We start from the raw sequence: 23,871 nt of genomic DNA, 5'->3' as shown, positions 1-23,871 counted from the left end.
TTTTGCACATTTTCCCTCCTTTGTAACTTTGTAATGCCCTAGAGCAAAATCGCAGTGAGCCTTGCCCATTTTTATATTAAATTTTTGTGTTCAGACCTGCTCAAGTTTGGAAGGACCTTTTTTTTTATTATTATTATTTTACTTCCATAACGTATATATAGGAAAACAATAAATATCACCAGTATATTAACATTACTTTTTTTTTAACTATATTCTCATTTTTTCTTAAAAAACGTATACAATTCTAATATACAGTTAAAAAGATGATGTACAGTTTTTATTTATTTATTTATTTATTTATTTATGTTTAAAATAAGAACTCATTTTTATTTTTTTAATATGTAGTTATAAATATATATATTTTTTTGTCAAAATATATGATCATATTGTCAAAAAAAACAAACAAACATCAGCACATAAAAGTCATAAATAAGGGTCCAAGTGAAGGATTTGGGTGTGAAGTCTCAACGGCAGCCACATCCCTCCACCACCATCTCCTGATAGTTCTTGAGAACCACCTTGTCGTGCTCATCGAGGTACAACATGGAGATTGCACTGAGCTCCGTGGGCACGCAGCATGCCCTGGGGATTTCAGCATTCACTGAGTTCACCAGAGTCTGCACGATGGCGTGGTTGGTGGAGTTCAGGTGGTCCGCCAGGGGGAAGGGGCAATCCCCGTGGCAGAAATAAGCCTGGTAGCCAGGGGGCGCCACTATCCAGTCATTCCAGCCCACGTCGCTGAAATCCACGTACAGTTCGTGTCGCCGGCAGTTCCGGTTTTTCTTGCGGCCCCGCGGCCTGGGGCTGCGTTTGGTCCGCCGGGTCAGCGGGTGGCCCTTTCCATCATGGCTGAAAGTGACCAGAAGGGGGCGTAGCTGCGGCCAATCCTCTGCGGCGCCTGGGTGCAGCGAGCGGCTGATGCGCACATGCTGGCCCTGCTGCGTGGGGGTGCTGTTGAGGTGCAGCACCTCCAGGGCCAGGCCGTGGTTGGGCAGTCTGTCTCGTGTCCAGCGCAGGACCGCGGGGCTCACGTCGAAGCTCTCCCAGCGCGTAGCATTGTGGTGGACCAGCCGCGTGTCCAGGAGCCGTGTGATGAGCTGCCCATTGCCCGTCTGGGGGGGCTTGAGGACCTCGTAGACGTTGATTCGGTGGAAGCCCCCTTCCTCTCCGCCCAGCCCGGCCCGCTCGATCTGCTGGCGGTACAGCCGGAGTTCTGCTGATGATAGAACCTCGTCCTCTGGGATGCTGCTCAGGTTGAAGAGGAAGCGGAGTGGAGCCGTCGAATCCAACACACGCTCCAGGTGCTCTGTGTGAGGGGGCAAGGAGAGATCAGTCCAGGGTTCAACAGCAACAAACAGGCACATTCTCTGTACACTAATAGTGCAGTTATTACATTTGCAACACATGCATGCTAAATAAGACCTTTAAAATGAATAACAAAATAAAATAAATAATAAAACTAATAATATATTAAAAAGGAAGCAACTTTAGCCCCAATCTTAGTGCATGCATCTGATGCAGCTAAGATTCCAAAACACAGCATTTTAACCCCTTCAGAACCAGCAGCCTTTTTGGTGTGCCGTTGAAACTCGTTACATCAGCTATACAATGGAAAAACTGTAGCCGCTTATGTATTTTTAAAGTTTTTTTTTTTTAAACCATATATTTGAAGCCAGCTCGCATAATATAAATTACATGTTTGACGGCTAAATTTATATTCCATGTGCAGCAGCTGCTAGCATTTACAGAACACCAACCCGAGCCCCATAACCCTAATCCCATCCTTTAAGATAAAGAAACATATGGAGCTGAGTTTACCTCCCATAACCTTCAGAAAAACCTCAGACTGTAAAATAAATTACACAGCACAGTTTTTTAAAACGAAAACAAAACTTGACGGCACAACATTCAATAAATAACTCCAGCATGTCGCAGTTTATTTTCCCAGTTATGTTACATTAAGTTAATCTTTTGTTTGCTTACTTTGCACTGGGGCAAAAGCTCAACAGTTTATGCCTGCAGTAAGTGAATGGTGTTTCACACTGCAGCATGACTGCATATCGACTGTTGAACTATTTTAAAGGCAATTGTGATTCACATGCACAGTTACAGATTTTAGTTTTCATAACCTTGACACACAAAGTATCTTAATTATCTTAGTAGTGGCAGTGCAGTTTATTTTTTATATACCCCATAACTGTGTGCATAGTCACAGACACTCTTGTTTTTTTTTCTGATTGGTGAGCATCATAGCAATCGGGCCATATTAGCAGCTGTCAACTCTGCTTTGTTACTTTCTGAACTGGACCCTATTGTTTGACTATAACTAGTGTGCTTCTTGTATGCACTGACGTGTTCTTGTTCAAATGAAAGGGGCATTAAATGGGTTTGACAGCCCATGTTATATTTTCCCCCACAGGAATGTGTATGATTCAGGTTTAAGTGTCATCTGCATGCCATGTCATAACCCCACTATTTTACACTAATTTACTTTTTTATTTTGAATTCCCTTTATGTTGTTGTTAGTTGTAAATTTAACAATGGTCTAATTTTCCAGTGCATTCCTTTTAGCCAAGAACAGATTACTTCTATTAAATCAACACCTCAACAGGATACTCCCTTTATAAACCGCAGTCTGTTGTGAATAGGATTTTAAGAGTGATTTTATTTTACATAGTCAAAAGGTTTCCCAGCGAAATGATAATATTTGCTCTTAACCCAAAACATTTTTATTGTAAATCTGAGCCACTTGGGAGATTTGGATCCTGCTCAACAAGGAAGGGTGGTCTGCCTGCATTTCTAGACACTCTCCTATCTATTAGACACACTCCATTAAAACTAATGCACAGCCCTTCCCCCCAGGAGAATTCGCATGGTGCTCTCGCTCTCCCTCTCTGCCGACCTTGTCCCCAAACTACACTTTGTGTTCTAATGCCTAGACACAACAGACTTCGCTTTTACCCCAGACAAATAAATACATGAATTTATTAAACAGCACTGAAAACAATCTTGTTAATAGCATACCATCTCACCGCGTTGATGATGTGCAGCAGTATGACATTAAAAATAATGACCAGAGTGCATAAATATTACACCAGATCATGTTTTAAAACCTAAACGTTACCATAACATCGAGGGTAGTTTTACCTGGGACAGGTAAACAGTCGCGCAGCGACCTGGCTCAGCTTACAAAGCTGTTCTGACGCTGGGCTGCAGCGTTCCACAGTGTTTGTGTTTACAAGTAACCACTGCTGTTCATTGTACACCATTACAAAAGGAAACACTTCTATGGGGGTGGTTTAAAAGCATTTTGCCATGGTTTCTCCGGATCAGATAATGGTATGGTTACATTCCAAGTACTCCGCGTTATTAATAATAACAATGCCGGCATATATATTCACCCAAACACACAATTCCATCGTTCAGTTTGGTATCTAAAACAAATACCACACCGGCACATTATTATTATTATTTTCTAATATATAAAACAATCTAGACCCCGGCTGAATTATACAGTAACTGCACGACTCTGAACACGATCTAATCGCACTGGGGTCAAACCTCCTCTAACATACAATGACCACACACAGAAATGTGCTTGAAGAATATATACAACTGATGCAATAAAATTAATAAGCCCAAACCAGCAGGCATTCAATTGTCGATCAAGTTGATATAAAAAGCATCGGTAGGTATGCTGCACTGTATGCATTTCTTTACCACATTAGAATTAAGCTATGGATTTTGCATTTTATTCAGGAGCGATCAAACCAAAGCGGCATGTTTAAAGTGAGCCCGCAAAGCTCGGGCAGTGGAGTGCAGTCCTAACAGCGCGAGGCGTGACGCAAGCCCCACAGGCATGCAATAATACCAATATAAAGTGAACACAGACGTATGCGCTACATAGCGGCGGGGGAACACAAGACAGCAATCCAAATCTAATAATGTATTCACAAACCCATGATTTACCAACGACATATCCACACGCGGATTATTACATTCTTAACATCAAGACCATTTTGAAAGTGTGACCGATTGCGGATGTAGGCTATACGGTACACAGCACCTTAGCCTTTTTTTTTTCATAATCGTTCATTTTGAAATATTACCTTCGTGGTGGAATCCTCTCACTGTGTTTGCTCGGCTGGCAGACTTCTCTGGATACTCGAACGGCGTGCCGTGTTCTCCAGCCTCCTCCGTCTCTCCAGACTGAAAACGATAGAGATCCAGCATATACCGGGGCACGACGGCTGAGTGGCTGGGCCTGGGCCGTCTCTGCAGGCCAAACATGTGCAACAAAGTAGCCTCGAAGTCCTGTAATAGTTCATGGCTTTGCCCAGAGCGACTACCCTGCAGCTCTGACGCTTTTTTTTTGCCTTCCTCCGGTATTAGACTAGCATGGCTGCTTTCTCCTAGTAGGACTTGGCATAATAGAATTACCATCAGCATTCGATTACCAGGAATCATGGTGTCTCTGGGTGAGGTCGAGAGAGGGAGAGAAAGATAGGAGAGTCCCGGTTAAAACCATTTAATCTTCCCTAAAGCCCAAAACATCTTCCCAGTAATACAGCAGAGACGATTCCCTCTAAAAACGTCTTGGCTTTGCAATAATTACTTGGTCCAACTTGTTTACAGTTAAATAGCCCATAATCAGATAGCTCCCATCCTGTTAGCCTTTTTGGTCTCTGCTTACTATCTTAGTAATTATCTCAGGCTGGTTTCTCAAAGACTAAACTGCTGGGGTTTTTTGTTTATTTGTTTGTTTGTTTTTAAAATCTGTTTAAAATGGAATTCAAAGGCCCTCATAAATCCTCCCTCCCATCCCGCCCCGGTGATCAAAACTGAAGTGGGAATAAAATGTTCAGGAGGGCAGGCAGAGGTTGAAAACGTGTCTGTGAACTGCATCTAACAGGAATGCTGCGTCTGTCTGAGCGTATCCCCTTGATCTACCGTGTAGATCGGATCCCAAACGGTTGAAATGCTTTCCAGCACCATCCTGTATTTAATGTATTTGCATTTTTTTTTTACTGTTTGTATTTAAGGGACTATGCCCTGTATTTCACTGTATTTAAAATATTATGCATTGTTCCTCACTATCTTGTAAAGCGCTTTGTGATATGGTGGTCCACTATGAAAGGCGCTATATAAAATAAATATTGATTGATTGATTGATCAAGTAACTCAACAACAACAACAATAATAATAATAATAATAATAATAATAATAATAATAATAATAATAATAACGTATCGCCTAACCTTGATTTAATAGGAGTCTGTGAATACAAACATGAAAAATACAGATTACTCACAGACAGGAAATAGAGCATGTGAAAACAGTCCATGTTTCTCGGCAGCCAAAGTTGGACACGTTTCTTGAGGAAAGATTAGGTGCTGTCCAAGGGTTGCTGGAGAGCGCTGGAGCGAACCTGTTCCTGCATGAAACCAAAATGTGAATAGAATGAGATCTCTCAGAGAGACGAGGGCACTGTCATCTTCCCAGACAGTCTTAAAATCACAACTCATTCCCACCAGCAGCGCCCTCCGCTCCCGTCAGTGCGGTGCGGTACTGAAAACAGATTGTGCGCATCGGCAGGGTGATCTATTGTTCAAGGCGTTTCACCGGCTCTTCCAGGTTAAGAGGCGGTTTACAGTACCTCTGCAGCCGCTTTTTAAGGTAGAATTATTCGTGCCTAATACATTATAGTGCAAACAAACTGTACATTTTCAGCTCACTAATTATTTATACCTGCTATTAAACAATAGTTTAAAAAATGTTGACTGTCTTAGACATTTTTTTTCTTTCTTCAAAGTATGAGACTGAGAAGTTCCGTGTTATGTGCGCTTTGCACCCGCCCTTCGTTTGCAAGGTAATTGTCCCATTCTCCCCCTGCTTATGCTATGTATTCATACAGGTATCCCTTTTTACAGTGCTTGTCTGGGATTTACCTGCTCTGCGCTATGCTTGTACTGCTTGATGCAGATTTTCAGATTTCTGCTATTGGCTTCACGACACTCGTTATGTCAAAGGTCAATTAAGTACGTTTACATTCAAATCTCTGCACGCAATTGCAGCCTTTTACTGAAATATGCGGAGTAGTTAGTACTCGGGGCGAGATTGTAAGCGAGCCTGCAGCCAGGTAGCTTACAACAACAAACTCAGGTGTATGGCTGTGTATAATGTGTCTCTAATGGCTTGAGATCAGGGAAGGAATTCTTCAAAGCCCGGCCTCCTGGCTAGAACTGCGCTGTGGTCAAACACTTAAGGAAGGGGGGGGGACCTTCCTGGATAAAGCTTTCTATGTAATATTAACCCAACTTTGTTTCGGTCTTGGAAGTTCATCTGTACCCACGTGCTTTACTGGGCAGAATGATCTAGCGCAGCATATGTAGTTAATGACGGACTAAAGGGTGCGTAGGCTACTGGATTGCAATTCTGTGGCAATCACATGCAATGTACTTTGAGCAGATTTGTGTATTCTCAAGATGCATGTTTTCATTACTTCCCCCAGCACGTCTAATAAATCATATATAAATGTATATTTTTAACATATCAGCATTTTAGACTATTCACAAAAGGTTAGACTACTACATTATACAATGCAAACAGGTGCTAAACTAAAACCAATCAAGACGCGCAATTGTGACCGAACACATTCTGAGAATTCTGGGATTTGCAGTAAAACCATCATATTATTAATACAATTCTAAAAAAAAAAAAAAAAAAAAAAAAGTTAACACTCAACAAAAGTTTTAAGTTGAAACTTTATTAGCGTGTGCAGAAAACAACCCAGCGCGAGACAATCCCTGGAACGGTAATATCAGACGGAACGTCACAGTGCCTGTACCTTAAAGATACTCAGCTATAGCTGCCACCCTCGCATCACAAACACGATTGTATCGGAGGATATTAGGCAGCTATTGCTTTAACTTACCACAAACTAAATGGCCCATTTTAGAATGTGCTGTTTTACCGAAGCCTTGTTATACTGGCAATGCAGAATAATATGAAGGATGTGCCATCATCCCAATGTAATGGGCTTTTATCATTTATCATGGTCAATGCAATATGCAAACATTTAGCAACAGATCGTGATATTTACCCCAAAGTGACATTTGCACAATTTTTGTGAAAGCAAAGCTATTAACAAGCAACCTTTTTAACTTATTGACTTAAATGTATGCTTGAATTAGATTTGTAATTTTAACACGATTAATGTCTGATGTTGTAAATTGCACTGTGTGCAACGACCTGGTCCTTGGGGTTAGTAGATTTTGAGTAAATATACTCACTTGTATTAATTTCAATATTATTAATCTTCTTTGCTTTTGTATTTCAACTTAAATGTAATGCTCTGTTTTGCTCAGTGATGTTGTGCTGAGCAAACTGATTCATGACGTCACACTACAAAATACATTATGACATCACAAAGAGAGTTCTAGAGTATGGACAGGCAGTCTTGAAAGAAAAGTCTTGTTGCACAACTTTTTTTCTAAAAACATTACAACCCTTTTTCACATGAGCAATTTACAAAAAAGCTAAATAAATCTGTCCTTTGTCTCAAACAATATTTATATGGGAGTTTATTGGACTCAACTTGTTCACACCAAGCAATTCAACACAACATTTTTTGTCTGGGACTCTAGAACATGCCAGAATTGTTGAGGTTCATAGTTAAAAGAATTGCCACACATACTAAAATCTCCATGATTTTGAAGCCCATAATCATTTGATCCCTCACAAGCACTGACCAAGCAGGCATATTGCAATCTTGCTAGCCAGTGCTCACTACCTTGGGGTCCATTCCCTTTGGCAATAGTTCTTGAATTGCACCCCATACATGTCAATCACTTGCTGGAGCACCGCCCACACGTTTAATCAGGCCCCGCCCATTCATTGTTGGCACTAGAGATATTGAGCTCTAAATAACCATTCCACACTGCTTCACACACACACAGGGGCAGGCAATATGAACTGTGTTAGCCAGGCTGTGTTTAGAATCCATCCACAACAGCATAACCAGGATTGTAGCAGATTTAAAGGGTCTTTATTACCCACCTGGGACACGCAAGACTTATGTAGCAAATTCTACTCTAACTCGGGTAATCCCTTGGGCACCATTTCTAAAACTATTACAAGAAGGCGATTTGTTATTCGGACAAGGATAGAAGATTTGTACTGAAACATGGTATTCATTTTCACACCTAAAACACACACACTCAGACACACAGTATCAAATACACCACATTTATTTTGCTTCTGTGGGTTAAAAACTGAGATGTAAAGTAAGCACTGAAAAAAAACAGGCTCTGTCAATAAACTGGGTTAGCTGATTAAATCATAAAATGTTTTCTCAAGAAAACATAAAACATCCTTTCAGATACTGTCTTTGTTGTTGCTGCAGAGCCAACACTGCATCTTGTTTGAATTACTGTTTATGTGGTCGCCTCATTAATATCACAGACAACAAACACCAATTATGTCTTACAACGGAAGCCACTCGCCTTGCAAATACAAGCATATGTACTGCCAGTGCCAGTTCTCTTCTTAACTGCATAACCTTATGGATCTGTATACAAAGCGCTTCTAATACAATACAGATCACACAGTTACGAAATACCATTTCACATGTTGTCTTGTCCCCCTCAGTGAACTGTGAATACGCTGTGAATAGACAGCAAATACACTTAATTAATGAACAATAATTACAAAAAGTGTCCCCAAACTTCCTTAAAACTTTAATTTTGTTATTACAACTGTAGTTCCATAGTAACTACGAACCCACCTGTATAATGAAGTACAATAAGAGACACAGGACAAAATGTAACCTTAAAATTTGCAGTTCCTGGGTTACTCCACCCAGGCTTGTTGTGTTATTCCTTAGTTGTCATCCATACTGTAAAAATGTAAATGAATAAAATAACTACCCCACTCGTAGAAAAAAATCCTATAGCTCACTCCTGTATCTATAGATTTCTATCATTTACAGATCTGTAAAACTGGCGAGAAATGTCATTACTGTAATGTTCTTTAGATTTCAGTAGTTTTATTTTTAAGGGAAGGGTGTGAAAAAATCATCACACTTGTGGCTAAATCGCAGTACTTCTAACACCATTCACACCCCATGCAAGCACGAGTATGTGTTACACATCAATAACAATTTTCGTTTGGCACCAGCATTGGTTAACTGGACAATCTGAATTGCACTCTGAGGATGAGCTCCATTAGTGTGTTAATAATCTCGGAATACCATCTATCCCTGCCTTGGTCATCTGATCATAAATCATAAATCAAACCTTACAGCACACAGTTTAAATGCTTAATACGGATACAGAAACAATGCCAAACTGAATACATTTTCTTTTATATATTTATATTTTTTAAAAGTTACAAAACTACGCAGGGTAACATTGCTTTAATTGCAAGCTACCATTTGATTTGAAGAGTATTAAACAATTAACTGTTTGCATGTGATGTGATATTTTGACCTCGAGGGTCTTTCGTATACCCCGTACAGAAAATTAAAGAATCCATTAACAGTCCGATCACTGCTTTTTTTATTTATTTATTTTAATCAAGGGTAATATCGATATTTCTTTAAGAAAATTCCTTTTTTGTATACTTGAAAACGAAGCCTATAAGTACAAATCTCTCACTCTCCTTGTTTTTTCTGCAGACAGTCCATTTGTTTTTTTATTTGTTACCTTTAGCTATACCGCGTACAAAAGGAAAGCAAACAACATATTTCTGGTTTGGCACTGTCACACACGGCCCGGATGATTTACAAAGTATTGTTTCGGTGCTCTCAGTAACTGCTTCAGCTGCAAACTGCGTAACATAACTTTTTATCTTTTTATCTTTTTTTTTTTTTTTTTAGATTCTTGAGGCACTGAATTGAAGCCAGAGCACAACCGTGTCTGTTTTACACTTAGCGGGGAGGCCAGTTTAGTAAATTAAGAACAGCAACCTTTTCTCCGCGGACAGTCTTAGTGCCAGAATCGCCCTCCCCGGACCCGCTGGAATTAAAGCTCTGTGTAAACCACCCGATGCTTTCTGTTTATAATTTCTGGATTTGAGATGATTGCAAAAAACTGAATTTGAAACACTGCACACAAAGAAACATACATCCAGTACACTGTCGTTGATGAATGGCATTCTCCTATCTATCCATCTATCTATCTATCTATCTATCTATCTATCTATCTATCTATCTATCTATCTATCTATCTATCTATCTATCTGTCTGTCTGTCTCATTCTGTCCAATTAAAAAACATAATTTAGGGTTTTGGTGCACTGTTTCATAACATCGCATATACCAAACAACACCAATTTAATCGAGATTACAAGTAGATAATCTTATGCCGAGGCACGTCATCGTTCAGAGCTCATAAACAACAGCACGTTGAACACCTGTGTGCAGCCGAGGTCTCATCCTAAAACAGCATAAGGATACTGTTTGCGTACGCTTTTGTTTAATACGGGTAGCCTACCCTCTTCAAACAGGCATTCACATCTCTCGATTTAGGTCCAAATGAAAAGCACAGTCCTTGATATATCAGTCACTGGGCAGGTACCTTTTCAGATCATCTTTCTTAACATTACGTGTCAGCAAGCTTAAGAAACGCCACCCTGCAGATGTTATTACGAGGATGCGGCTTTGAGTAAAACCCGGAGAGGCCGCAGGTAAACGCACGGCATTAAGGTTACACACCTGGGCTGGGGCACACTAGGCAGGTGAGCAGATAGCTCCCCGGTGTCTCAACGCACAGTCAGATACGAGACGCCATTGAGTCCTCGCCGACCCGGCCACTATATATAACACATTGGTGCAGGCTCTGCGAAAAACCGTGTGTACTTCATTATGAACAATAGGAAATTAAGGTTCAGACAAATGTATGAAATGTAATAAGTATATGTTTTAACTTTAAATAAAATCGCGTTGGGGTCAGTTATTATTATTATGTTAGGTTGTTTGTTAATGAAGTCAACTCTAACCCCCACACACCGAAGCACACATATTACTCACTCTGAATAGTAAAGGTTGCCTATTCTGAATAAGTTTCACCGAGTCATCTTATTAGTATTATTATTTTAAATAAAACGAAAATTACGAGAAGCACCCAAATGAAACATTCACTTGAAACAACATACAGATAATTAATTAAATATTAAATAACGGTATAGTCTACAAAAAAAAGTATTTTTAAAAGTGTCTTTGGAAACTAATTCAAATAAACGTACACATACAATCCCAATACACAACGAATCCAACACCAATTTAAGTAGAAAACTCGCTCTTACCATTGGAGAGAAGTCCAGGTATTATCCTCAGCTAAACGTTTTAAGAAAACTAAAAGCAATAATATTTACAGGAAAAAAAAAAAAAAAAACAACAAAGCCCACAATGACGTTTCAAGCCCGAAGGATGCAGCCCATAATAAGAATCGAACATGCCAGCAAATTGAACGAAACAACTCCTTTAATTCCTCAAAAAGAGAGCGGTTGATGGAGCCAGCGGAGCGAGTGAGTGGTCTGTCTACCTTTCCAGTATAGCAGTAAGAACTGTACCCTGCGCACCAGCGACTCGCTGACTGCTCTCGCAGCGCCTGCTACGCTCGAGCTTTATGCGTCCGCCCAATTTAGACAATTTGGAGGAATGCTTTTCTTCTTGTTACGTCACTGCTGTACCACATTCATAAAAAAAACCTAGCCCCCTCCTCTCTCTCTCTCTCTCTCTCTCTCTCTCTCTCTCTCTCTCTCTCTCTCTCTCTCTCTCTCTCTCTTTTTAAATCAAGGTGGTACTAGGATTTAAAGAAACTTTTTTTAAATCGTTTCCCTTTATGATAGTTAACTAAAACGTTTTTTGCTTTCGTTATGGGGTGTTCAGACTTGGACCTGAACTGTACATGTATCGGAACGGACATGTGACTTTTCCAGTACTTGGGCATAAACAGGTAAAGACGGCAAAAGTCACTGGTATACCCACCTATCTACATACCTGTTTGGAAACATTGCATATGACGTAGGGAAGCTCCTGGAGTCTGCGTGGCTGGTCGAGCACAGCACAACAAGAATAGACTCAATGTACACTTCTATGCGTGAAATGATACTGTCCCTGCCCAGGGCCCAGTCGACAAGTGCCCCCATCACTGGCAAAACCAAGTGCTTTATGCATAGAACGCAGCGTCTAGAATTGTGAGGTGGCTTTTACCTGCACACTGGATATTGACTAGGATACAGTGTGTAACGCCCTCTCACGTTTTGATGACTCCCTCCATGTCTGGGCACTCCCTCCAGAGACTGCACCTCAGCAGCTGTGGGGGAGCCTGTAGCTGATCCCGGTGCACCTCCCTCTGGTCTACCAGCACAAGGGGGCGCTTATGACCACTCCTACACAGGTCAAAGACAGCACTGACAACCTTACATACAGCCAAGAAATAAAACCCTGTTTAAAGCCAATAAGTACATCACTGCTATTCCATTCTATTCTTTTATGTAAATGACATGCATTGTTAAAGGATCAAGCCTTTATCTTCTACCCTGACACTATTTGCTTAAGTGTTGTGTTTCCGTGGAAACTATTATCCGATAGCTGCCCAGTGTATCATCTTCAGCTCTGTTGCCTGAACTGAGAGAGAACACAGAAACAGGTATTGAGTTAATCTGGATACCTGGCCAGTCGGAACTCCCCATATGGCAAAAGGGGCAGATTTTCTTAGTTCTTGATCCAATGCAAAGTTTGTTCCACACATTGTATTTTCAATATAGTGTACTTTCTGGTCAGTTTTAGAGTTCATGCATGCACCTAATATTTTGGGATTATTATAACCCTGCTAGTTTGTTTTTCCTTTTACATTGACCACATTCTTATAAAAACTGGTTACCTAACTGATTTTTTAGGGTTCTTCTTAGCAGGATTATTGAGTTCAAATGTAATTAAATCTAGCCTTGATAAAGCTGACCCGATGCCTCTGCTAAACTGGTCACAACGTGCAAAGTGGCTGCAAAGAAAACTAAAGGGCTGGATCTTGCCGGTTTTCAGCCCACGGTCACATGATGGGCCTGTGAAAAGCTCCATGAAGATGGATTACAGTGAGTCTGAGCTGTGATTTAAACAGGAAAAGCTCACAGGATCCTTAACACAGCTTGGCTGGGCATTTCTGTTGTTTATTTACTTTGGTTCTGTATTTATTAAGGAATACACTGTAACCTCAATGTAACATCAACATACTGCTCAGGGGTTAACAGGAAACTACTGCTGTCAGCACACTGTAACTTAGACTAGACTGCAGCTGCAACTCTGCCCACTGAGCTGCTCAAACCCACTGCTCTCTGGTCCATTACTATCTGAGTGACTGAGTGACCCGGCTTTTTAATTTGACTGCTTTTGAGATGGATTAACACAACAACTAAATATCGTACAGATCAGTATCTAATTGCGGGGGGTGGGGGGGGGGGGGGGGTGTGATTAGTTTTCAGTCATTAGTGCTACTAATTGATCCTGTTGTACAGATAAACAATTGGTCCTGTAAATGCAGGGAAAACAAACTGTAAATGCTACCAAACTGATAACAAGACATAAACTGTGTACAGCAAATTAGCTTTCTAGTTAAATATTGTGTTATTTTAGGAGGTGCATTACTTAAGCATTTGATCTTAGTAAAATCTGTCCAACCATGTGTTAAAATACCCAGGTCCAAAGTTATCATGCCAGGACTCTTCAGACATGTTTAGAGAAGGGCAGGAAACACACAGGCAACAATTAAAGAAACAAGCTGAATGTGACAGGTCATTCTCACCACCAAGCTGCTTACATCCAAACTGTTTTCTTGAACTCTTCACATGAGTCTATTACAACTAGCTGTTCAGAAAGTTGCTTGTGTTGTTTCATGGGCTCCTGGGTTAAGGATGTGTGTGTTCTTGTATTAGAATTTAGTCAGGACACTGGGATGACCCCGCCACATACACACACATACCCTGCCACAGGTGATCTTGGGAATGAAACGCTGTAATGGAATCTTTATCTCTTTCTGAACAGTGTGTTTGCAGTAAGGTTTACTGGCTGTTTGTTTCCATTATTAAACCTTATGCAAAGTACAGTAAAGCAAATATTTTAAAAAAATAACAATTATTTTAATCTATTGTCGGGGTGCCACAAAGGAATGCTGAATTTACCTTTTAATCCTGTCAACAGTATTTACTGTGTGCGCCACCTGCTATCCAGAGCACATTGTTTTTGTATTCCAGCACACAAAATAATACAAAGGGAACATTATTCGTTACAGACAGAGAAATGAAGATCTGGGAAATGAAGCAAACAAGCAAAGCTGGAATTTAAACTTGCTGCTACTGTAAACTTCATTTATGAACTCCTCAGAGTATAAAAAGATGCTACATATCTTCTGATTAAGCTGCTTCTGAAGCATATCCTACCTCTGTGTCTAGAGAAAGTTGGATTGAAGTGGTCGGTTATGTAGCAACCTGTGTCTTGGACAGTAATCCCTAAATCATAACCTCCACGTAGGAGACAGGACTGTGGTATAAGTCCTTCTCTGAAAGACAACAGCTCATACCTTGCTGGAGGCAGAGATTGAGTGAAGGAGAGGGAGAGAGTGCTCCCCCTCAGCACCTGGCTCCTTTTGGAGGAGGACCCCCATTCAAGTGATGACCAGACTCAGCCATGCTTAGCTGCTGAGATCCTAAGAGATTACCCTTCATGGTGGTATGGCTGCAGGCTGCATTGCTGGGGACCTTCTTCACTGGTGATTAGCCAAGAAAGAGTTATTCTGTGCTTGCTCTCAGGCTCTCTGGAACATGTCTCATCATAGATGTTTTTTGGTGTGTGTGCTGTAAGTCAGTTATAGTAGTATGGTAATATAAGATGTCTAGAAATGACTGTGTAGAAAGTGTTTTGATGGGCTGAGAGGGATTTACTTTATAATTAAGCATGCTGGGCTGGTGAAGGTAGTGAACTCTCCACTTACAGGCAAAGTTCCTCATTAAAATATAATTTTGAAGACGGGACAAAAATCAGGGATAATTAGTAAACAATGGGTTTATAGCTAGAGTACCAATACTTTTGTCAGGGGCAGTTATGTGTCACATTTCACATAATTCTAAATTATTTCACTTACCCAAGTAATGTCTTCCATTGGAGAGTGTGGTGAAATTCCCACAGGCTGAATTCCAAGCTTGTACTGCTGGAGACAAAGTGCAAACCGTGCTGCTAAAGATCTTCTGCCTATTAGGAATGAGAGCGCCGCTCCAGTGTTAATCTCAGGAACTGCAGCTTTGTCTTCTTTAGAAAGTTCAGGCATGCAACCACGACCAAGGGTTTTTTTTTTCCCACACTTAAATCTCGTGTTGAACTTTTGGCCTTGTTCTTTTAAACCCGTTTTTAGAAAAAAAAAACAGAAGAAAAAAGAAAAACGCGACGGAATTGACAAACAACTTTAATCCCCATGTAAACTCTTGAAACTAAAAGTAAACAATTTGAAACTCAGAGGGCGAAAAAAAGACCAAAAAAAAACCTCTAAAGAGCCTCTGCTTTTAAAAAATCATCTTTGTGTTGCAACCCAACGCCGACCCTTTGACCTCGGGAAGGGAACAAAGGCAGAGATCACAGGGTATTCCTGTTCTGTACTGGAACAGATAATAATGTTAAATAAATAGAAATGGGCTCAGCAATGCCTAGTGTGCATACTTTATGATATCCAGACGCTGCCTTCTAATCCCCAGACAGAAGGGGTGTAAATATGTGTTACGCCAGACAATATATTTCAAGATGACTTCCTCCTTTGTTGTTATCCCATTGAATCACACTGTGGAATTTTAACACAAATAATACAATTTGACATATTTAAATGATGTAAACAGTGGAAGACTTAAAACGAATTAAACAAATAGACTTCTGGTGGGGTTTATTTTTGGCCAATGCAGCACTCCCTGTCCTGTTGAGCTGATGGAGTGACTAACCGTGCACTCCACTGAGTGGGAGCCTCTTTGGAGTTGCAATGTGTCCCCTGTGGCTTTTCACTGAAAATGAGCCGATTTAGTATCAGTTCAGTTTTTACAATGTGCATCAACTAAATAAAAAAAAAAGCTTTCCGGGTAGCTGGTGGCGGCACTGAATTCAGTCTCTTAGCCGTTGTTTGAAAGGAGTCTGATCCCCCCCCCCCCCCCCCCCACCTCACCCAACACTGTCCAGGCTCTGTCTGGACAGCTCCCTGCCCTGTAATAGACGTGAAAGCAACAGAGGAAGTTTTTTTTTGTTTGCAATAAAAAAGGGCATTTGTGAGATTAGCACTGCCGGGGAGCGCTGATGTTATCAGGGTCCACACCACCCCCCCCCCCCCCCCCCGACCCTCCCTCACTGTACCCTGTACCCTGTCCCATGTCCTGAAGCAAGGATTTCTGAGGCCTCAGGCCCCTATAGCCCCCCCATCAGGGTAGATCGGATAGCTTAGCTGCTCCTGAATCCATTTTGTTACCACTGCTAACAGTACCAGTTCTAAACGATGATATGTTATGGATTAGAACATAGTTAATATTATAGCAAACCAAGACAAGTAGACAAGTGTTTAGGCTAACTTAATCAGTGTTAAAGCATTAGCCGATCAGATCACAACCTAAATCCTGACTGGATCTTTATCTATCTGGAAATACTCTTTTGGGACTTGAAATGCAAACTTGAGTCCGTGCAAACAATAACCCAGTAAAGGGGAAGCGCTTTAAGCCACAGTAGTCCTTTTTGTTTTGTTTTGTTATTTTAACACATCCCTAGCCTTGAGCCACCTCACATCCGAGCCCATTGTGAAGCTCTTAAGTGGAAGAGCGAGCGTTAACTGTGCCTTTTCAAACCCTGACACTTAATACTCGCTATGAATCACTTCGGGGGCCTGTTATTCTTTCAAGAATGCAATTACATACTTTCAAATAAAACTTGAAAGGGTCCAACAAGTTTTAAAACGCAGTGTGTACTCACACGGAGGCAGGCAGGAATTCCAGGCAGTTGGGATATGCTAACATCCACGTGCGGGTTTGTGCTCGGGATTAGCAGGATGCTTGAGCCGTGAGGGAGGCAGCTGGGTTAGCTGGGCAGCCCAGTCACAACATGCTGCAGTTAGGCAGAGAAACTCCACAGGGTCCAATCCCAGTCCAGCAGGTCTGAATCCAGGCGCTGCTGGGTGGAAGGTGAACATAGGTGAAAAGAAGCAGGACAGGAGCCAGGTTTTTGTGGGACCCGGGCAATGGACCTCCAGAAAGGTTTTCATAATCAGTAGTGCCTGATTGTAATTGTAATAACCCTGTACAGTATGCCTCTACAGTATCCATGATAAATCCAATTCAGAATCCATGATGACTCCCACATTTTTCACACTCTTGTAGAGATTCAAAAAATGACCATCAAAAGGAATATTAATACAAGGCGATTTAGCCAAACTGTGCCTGGAGCCAACCAACAGCACCTCTGTCTTCTGGTGGATTAATTTTCAGATAATTAGCAATCATCCATGCTTGGATCTCACTCAAACACTGAGACAGAACAGGAAATGCCATTTCTGATGTAGTGGGAAATGAACAGTATATTTGTGTGTCATCAGCATAGCAGTGAAATCCAAGGTTGTATTCAGCAATGATGGATGCAAGGGGGAGCATATATACGCTAAACGTATTTAGTGCATTTTCTTTTTTACTGTAGCTCACTTAACACAATTAATAGAAAACAGAAGACACACCTTACAGAAATAATATTTTATTTATTTACATAGAAAATTTGACAGTATTTTTTCCTTTTCCTTTCGTTTTTGATTCTTTTTATTTGCAGGTTCCAGAGGTTCGGGAGGTTTCATTTTTGATGGTTTAAAATTGTATAATTATAATAGGCGTTCAGGTGTTATGATAATAATAGACATTATGATAATGAGGCTCGACAAAACGCTTGTCAAAGAAAGTCTTGATTGTTGGAAAGCATGACGGAAATGTGACAATTATAGAATGTCTTTAATTGGCACATTTGTATAATTGTATGTCGAAACCAGCCAATAGCTTTCGGCTTTACAAAGAACTGGGGAGGATGGAAGCCAATAGGTAGTGAGAAGAGGCGGGACTAAGGGAATAGGATGCAAGCAGGAAAAGAGAAAAGAAAAAAGGAGAGATCTGAAAAGTTTCACTACACTGCACATGTACAGTTTAGTTTAGTGAAAACTAAACGTTTCTAGTCCTAAAGGCTGCTTGAGTAGGATAGCTGGCACAGAAATAAAACATTTACTCAGATTTGCAATTTTACTTCTGAATGTGTGTGCGCCCCGAGCACTTGCCTGGGTTGTCCGGTTGCTGACACCAGCCCTGAAAAGAAGACAGGTACAGGTATTGACAGACCCATCTAGATGTACCGGAAGTTAAACTGGAAATAGAAACTGCAATACAGTCAAATGAGGTCAAACCAAATCTTAATACGATGTATTTATAATTTTTTATGGAAATTGGAAAATGGTGTTAGTGTTCTTGGTCAGTATTCTGTATTTAATGTTATTTGAAGTTTTGTTTAAAATAATTTGATTTAATTATTTTTGACAAACACATACTGGGAATGAAATGATTGATTGCTTGGTTATCTTAAATCATAGACACTTACTGCTTAGTTCACAGACCCCGATTAACACTAATCTTGGACTACCTTACCTAAAGTAACATTAGTGCTAATGGGGGTCTACGAAACCAGCCGATGGATAGTATATTTAAAGTATAGATGCAAATACATTGCTTTACAGAATACATGCTAAAATTCAGTAAAAACAGTATTAAGTGAAAAATATATTAAAAACAAGGCTGATGCAATCAATAACATAACTAATATGATTGAGTTTGGGTTCCTTTAAGAAATAACAAAGAGGATCCAATCCTGTGATTACCCTGATGTAACTCGCTTGCTCGTCAAACACATTCCTCTGGGGGTTGGGAGGAGGAGCAAGAAGAGGAGGAGGAGGAGGAGGGAGGAAACGGTGCATGAGAGGAAGAGGCCGAGACACAACGAAAGAAAAAAGAGAGATGGGAGAGGAGGTTTATCAGAGACACCAAATATTTATTTAGATGCTTGCCTTTACATGTGCAGTTACACTGTGCAACACAAACTACTGTGCATTTCAGGACATCTGGAGGGATCTTGTTTGGATTAGTCGGTCGTTAATGCGAATTCCTGACAAACAAAACCTTTAAAGATGTATATGTTTATATTCGGAAAAGGAGGTAGAGTCAAGGACATCCTGATGCAGGGAGTCCCCCAGGCAGCGTCTGCAGGGTCTGGAGGTTGAACTTTCCTCTTAGTACGAGGCAAACAACTCCAGGCACCTAGGGAGAGAGGGAGCGGGGGCATGGGAGAGGGGGGGAGAGGGGAGATGGAGGGGGTGGGGGGGGGGGGAGCATCTGATCTTTCTGGATGACTGACTGAAAAGTTAATTTCTGATTCTGTCAGTAATTGGAGGTCATTTTGTTCCTTCTCTGACAGTGTTTATGTTGACGATTCTAACTGGAGGCCTCGCTCTGTGATTGGGTGCCATTCTGGCCCACTCCTTTCCCTGAGTGCGTGAGATCCGGCCTGAACTGACCGCTGAGGACCTGTTAGGACCACCAGGACCGGGCAGGCAGTGGCAGGACGTGTCATTATAAAAGGGGCATTGCGGCTTTGGAGAGAGTCCAGCGAAGAGCAGCCAGACCAATCCCAGGGTTAAAAGGCATGAGTAAGCTGAGGGAATGGAATCTATATGGCCAGAACAAAGAAGGGTTCATAGAGACTGCATTACATTTTTTTTAATCCCACACAGTGACCAGGACCAGAGGACACAGCTGTTAATTGAGTGGAGGCAGCCAGGGGGTATGAGACACATTTTTTGCAGAGTGTTGAGTATTTGGAATGGGCTACCAAGCCCTGTTGTAGCTCATTGGGCTATGTTAAGAGTAAGGTGTGGAATAAATCAGCCAATAGAAACGGGACAAGCACTGATGGGCCGAATGGCATCTCATTTGTAACATTTCCTGTACTCTTACCGTCTTACTTAGGCTTTCCAAAACATACATATACATATTATCACTCCAGCAGAGTTAGCAATGCCTGTGTACAATACAAGAGGGAGGATGAATGCCGGCACCAGATCGTTTGCACCGAAAACAAATAAACTAAAAGAAAGGTCCAGATAACACAATTGAGCAGATTTGAAATCCCATTCTAAGCTGCAGTCTAGCTGTGGTCACTCGTTTACTACACTTCCCCTGCAGTGTTAAAGCTTGCATTTATAGTCAAGCAAATACACCAACAAGTCATAAAAAAGAAAAGAAAAAATAAATAAATAAATAGCCAGGCTAACTCAACCCACATTTTGTGTTCCTGCAATTCCACAGCCTCAGGAAGTTGACATGACACGAATTTTCCGCTGTCAATAAAAAATAAAACGCTGATTCCAAAATTACTCACATGCATTAAACCTGGTATTTTTACAGTGAGCCCTAAACCGTGCAGCAGCTGTAAATCACACAGCGTTTTACTAATGTGAGGCTGGAGAGCTGTGGGGGGGCACAGGCAGCATTCCTAATCCCAGAAACAAATTAAAGGGGCATTATAACAACAAGCTGTGGGTGAGGGCTGAAAAACATGCAGCAGAGAAGAAACCATTGAAGTGATTGTAGCTATCGAAATTAATTTCATACATCGTACCTGTTTGGTACTTCCAAGAGCTATATAGTCCTCAGCACAGCAAACCTGCATTTTCATTTTAAAACATGATATCACATTTGGTTATGGGAAGTTTTCAGTTTACATGCCTTGCTCTCAGGAAATCTGTGTGAGAAGGTGAGAGTGCCTGTGTGGATATGAGAGTGTCTGTGTGAGAGTGTGTGGATGTCTGTGTCAGGGTGAGAGCGAGAGTGCACGGATGTAGTGTATAAAATATGAAGCAGTGGTGAGTCCAGGGAACGGGGCCTCAGATATATGGCTCTGGTGTTTATTCAGTTACACTCTGCTGCTTCTGAGAATTTCACAGGCTGAACATGAAACACCACCTTCGAGCGCTGAGCCAAGATTGATGGGGTGGGAAGCTTCATAACTGACCCCCTCTCTCATCTCTCCAGGTCGCCTTTGCTTTCTTCTTTTTTTAACCTTGTTTTGTTTTTCCGCAGCACGCTATCCTCTTTAGATAGCATTCATTTTGCCTGGACCAGCTATTCCCAGAATTCAACATTTCATTCATTTATTTCCAATGATTTTGGAAATAAATAATGATGTATTTAAAAAGATTTTTTGATAGTGATGTATTTAAAAATATTTTTTAAACTGTGGTACACATTTCCCAAGGCTTTTTCTCAAGGTTTAACGCAGTGCGCTTTCATGAAAGTTTAAGTAGGATGCTATTGCGTAAGATTAGCAAAGTGAACTGAAGTAAAGAACAATGAAGGCATAGTAATGCATAGCGCATTTTACAAGCTTGTTGTGTTTAAACTTCAGCCCAATTTAATGAGTAAATGTAACATTTGGAAAGCCTGTGGAATCTCCTGCAGTGTGTGTCTGCGCTCATGAGAAAGAGCTGCAAGCAATGAGCAGCAGAGCTCAGTAAAGTGCCAGCGTGTTCCAGTTACCGCGCCTCACCCCCTCCGGCATCTTGCCGCTCCTGTGGGAGCTCAACAGGCTGGACGGTTCTTGTGGCCGCAAACCACACAATGGCTGTGGCTGGGACACCACAGCGCAGTGCAGGCCTTGACATTGTCTGGCCCAGCAGGGGCCCGCCTGTTAGCAGTCAGTAAAGCCGGTTTATTCCTTTTGTATCTGTCAGTTTTATCACCTTGAGTGAAAAAGCAAAACAGCGTTTAGCTCATGTCTGAGAGTGTGAGCTTTACCAGGAACTGTAACACACTTCCCATCATTGCAAGAATAGATGGGAATGCACCCCCTCCCTCCCACTGCCTTTACACAGACATTCCATGAGATAACTGGGCTCCAGACTGGCACTCGGAAGGGGTCAAGCTTGGGGGGGGGGGGCGGTTGTTTCAGTTAGACCTGACCTGATCTGAACCTCACATTGAAAAGAGATGGACGATGAACTCAACCCCATCAATTCAAACAGACTCCTTTAGTAATACTGCAAAGCTTGTTTAAACTTGTCTGAAGTCATTTTAAAGTTGCTGCTGTTACCTGCGTCTTCTGTGACGCTTTGTCGTTCGCTTTCAAAAGAGTCTCTTGTTCTTGCAACATCTCTGCCAAACAAATGAATACACTGGTCATTCTAATTCGGTTTTGTCTCTTTATCTTTTCACCTGTGGGGTGCATTAACTTCAACCTCCATCTCTCGATCTCTTGTCTGTCACTCAGCAGCACATGCACGCACCCACATGGCAGACGGCTACCTTGTATCTTTCTAAAGAAGCACCCTAATAAAGGCTGAATCTCAAAACAATAATTGTGTGAATATAATAATTGTTACAGCTGTGTATAATTGTATTTAAAACAAGATTAATTTATCTGACTTCTTAAATATCTGCCCTTACTCTGGTCCCACCGCAGTCGGATACGCGACGGATTACTGCATTTCTCACACACTCTCTGTTGTTCACATTCTCAGTGAAATTATAAGTGTAGCTGCTTCTAATGGGTTCCAATCGGGACATAACTTATAAGAAATAAACATGTGAATAAATAAATCGTCTTTACAGCTTTGTGCAGCTTGAAAGAAGCACACAGATCAAACAGTCCTAGTGGCATGTTTTCTCAAAAGCCAGGTACACTGTGGGGTTTGGCCAGGCTAACACCTGTGCTCTCTCTGTCTCTCCCTCTCCCTCTCCCTTTCTCCCCCCACCCTCTCTCCTGCTCTCTCTCCCTCTCTCTCTCTCTCCCCCTCTCTCCTGCTCTCTCTCTCTCTCTCTCTCTCTCTCTCACTCTCATTCCCTGGAACAGTGAATGAACAGCATTTTCCTCTCCTGGCCGTGCTGGAGTACCATCAGCACACAGCTGCTGTAGGGGACTGTGAGGTCTCCCAGCATAAATTTCACTGATATCATCTCCATCAGAGGCCCATAAAGCTGATTTATTAGAAATACAGCTCGCATGTGTTTATAGCTTGCATTCTTGGGCCCTCGGCAATTAACAGATCAGCCATCTTTCAAAGTGAGCGCTTGCAGGTGCTCGGGGTCTTCGCTGGTCAGACACTTGCCGGGCAGGGGACAAAAGGAATAATATATCTAAGCACTGAGTGATAAGGATAATGCGGTAAGCGTTAGCTGCTGGGGAATACCAGCTTCCCGGCTTCCAACTAAGCACTTTCCCACAGGAGGCATGACATTCTTTCTTCTGTACTTTTTTTTTTTTGGTATTATTTATTTCCACCCAATTCTCCAGCTCAGTTTCTGGAACACGCTCAAACAGAAACACATCATGGGCCGATTAGCATGGGGCTTCAGAAACATATTATATATATATATATATATATATATATATATATATATATATATATATATATATATATATATATATATATAATATAAATTCTTAAGCAAGCTAGTAAAATATGTAGCAAGTAGTTGATGCAATACTCTATCTGTCAAGACCAAACTTAGCAAGGTTACAAGAAAATGCTTGTGGGTCGTTCATAGTTGTTTCTGTTTTCAATGTTTAAATCCTGTGGTTGGAACAGGTAATTAAATATCTGTGTTCTTTGCATTATTATAGCTACAGCATGTATGCTGGCTTGCGTGGCTGAAGCATGAAAGTTTAAAAAGCTGCCAGGATGTTAACATTGGAATGACCGATATGAAACTGAATTAAACCAGAACAACTTGTGAGTAAATATATTGCTGTATGTTTGTATCCCTACCAACTTTTTAAAGT

The 23,871-nt window shown here is 41.2% G+C and overlaps 1 protein-coding gene across 1 annotated transcript; it reads right to left on the bottom strand.

Moving 5' to 3' along the window:
* Positions 1-100: 100 nt before the first annotated feature.
* Positions 101-11,636, bottom strand: LOC131697619 (bone morphogenetic protein 4-like). The gene is made up of 4 exons (XM_058987919.1): positions 11,304-11,636; positions 5,312-5,434; positions 4,110-4,474; positions 101-1,306 (listed from the first exon to the last, which is right to left on the bottom strand). The coding sequence occupies exons 3-4, from the start codon at positions 4,465-4,467 to the stop codon at positions 465-467; spliced, it is 1,200 nt and encodes a 399-aa protein (XP_058843902.1). The 5' UTR covers positions 4,468-4,474; positions 5,312-5,434; positions 11,304-11,636; the 3' UTR covers positions 101-464.
* Between the last annotated feature and the right edge of the window lie 12,235 nt (positions 11,637-23,871).

This window comes from Acipenser ruthenus, chromosome 15 (genome assembly GCF_902713425.1).
Source record: "Acipenser ruthenus chromosome 15, fAciRut3.2 maternal haplotype, whole genome shotgun sequence".
NCBI lineage: Eukaryota > Metazoa > Chordata > Actinopteri > Acipenseriformes > Acipenseridae > Acipenser > Acipenser ruthenus.
Note: the sequence above shows the minus strand (reverse complement) of the source record. Positions and strands in the feature narration are given on the sequence as shown.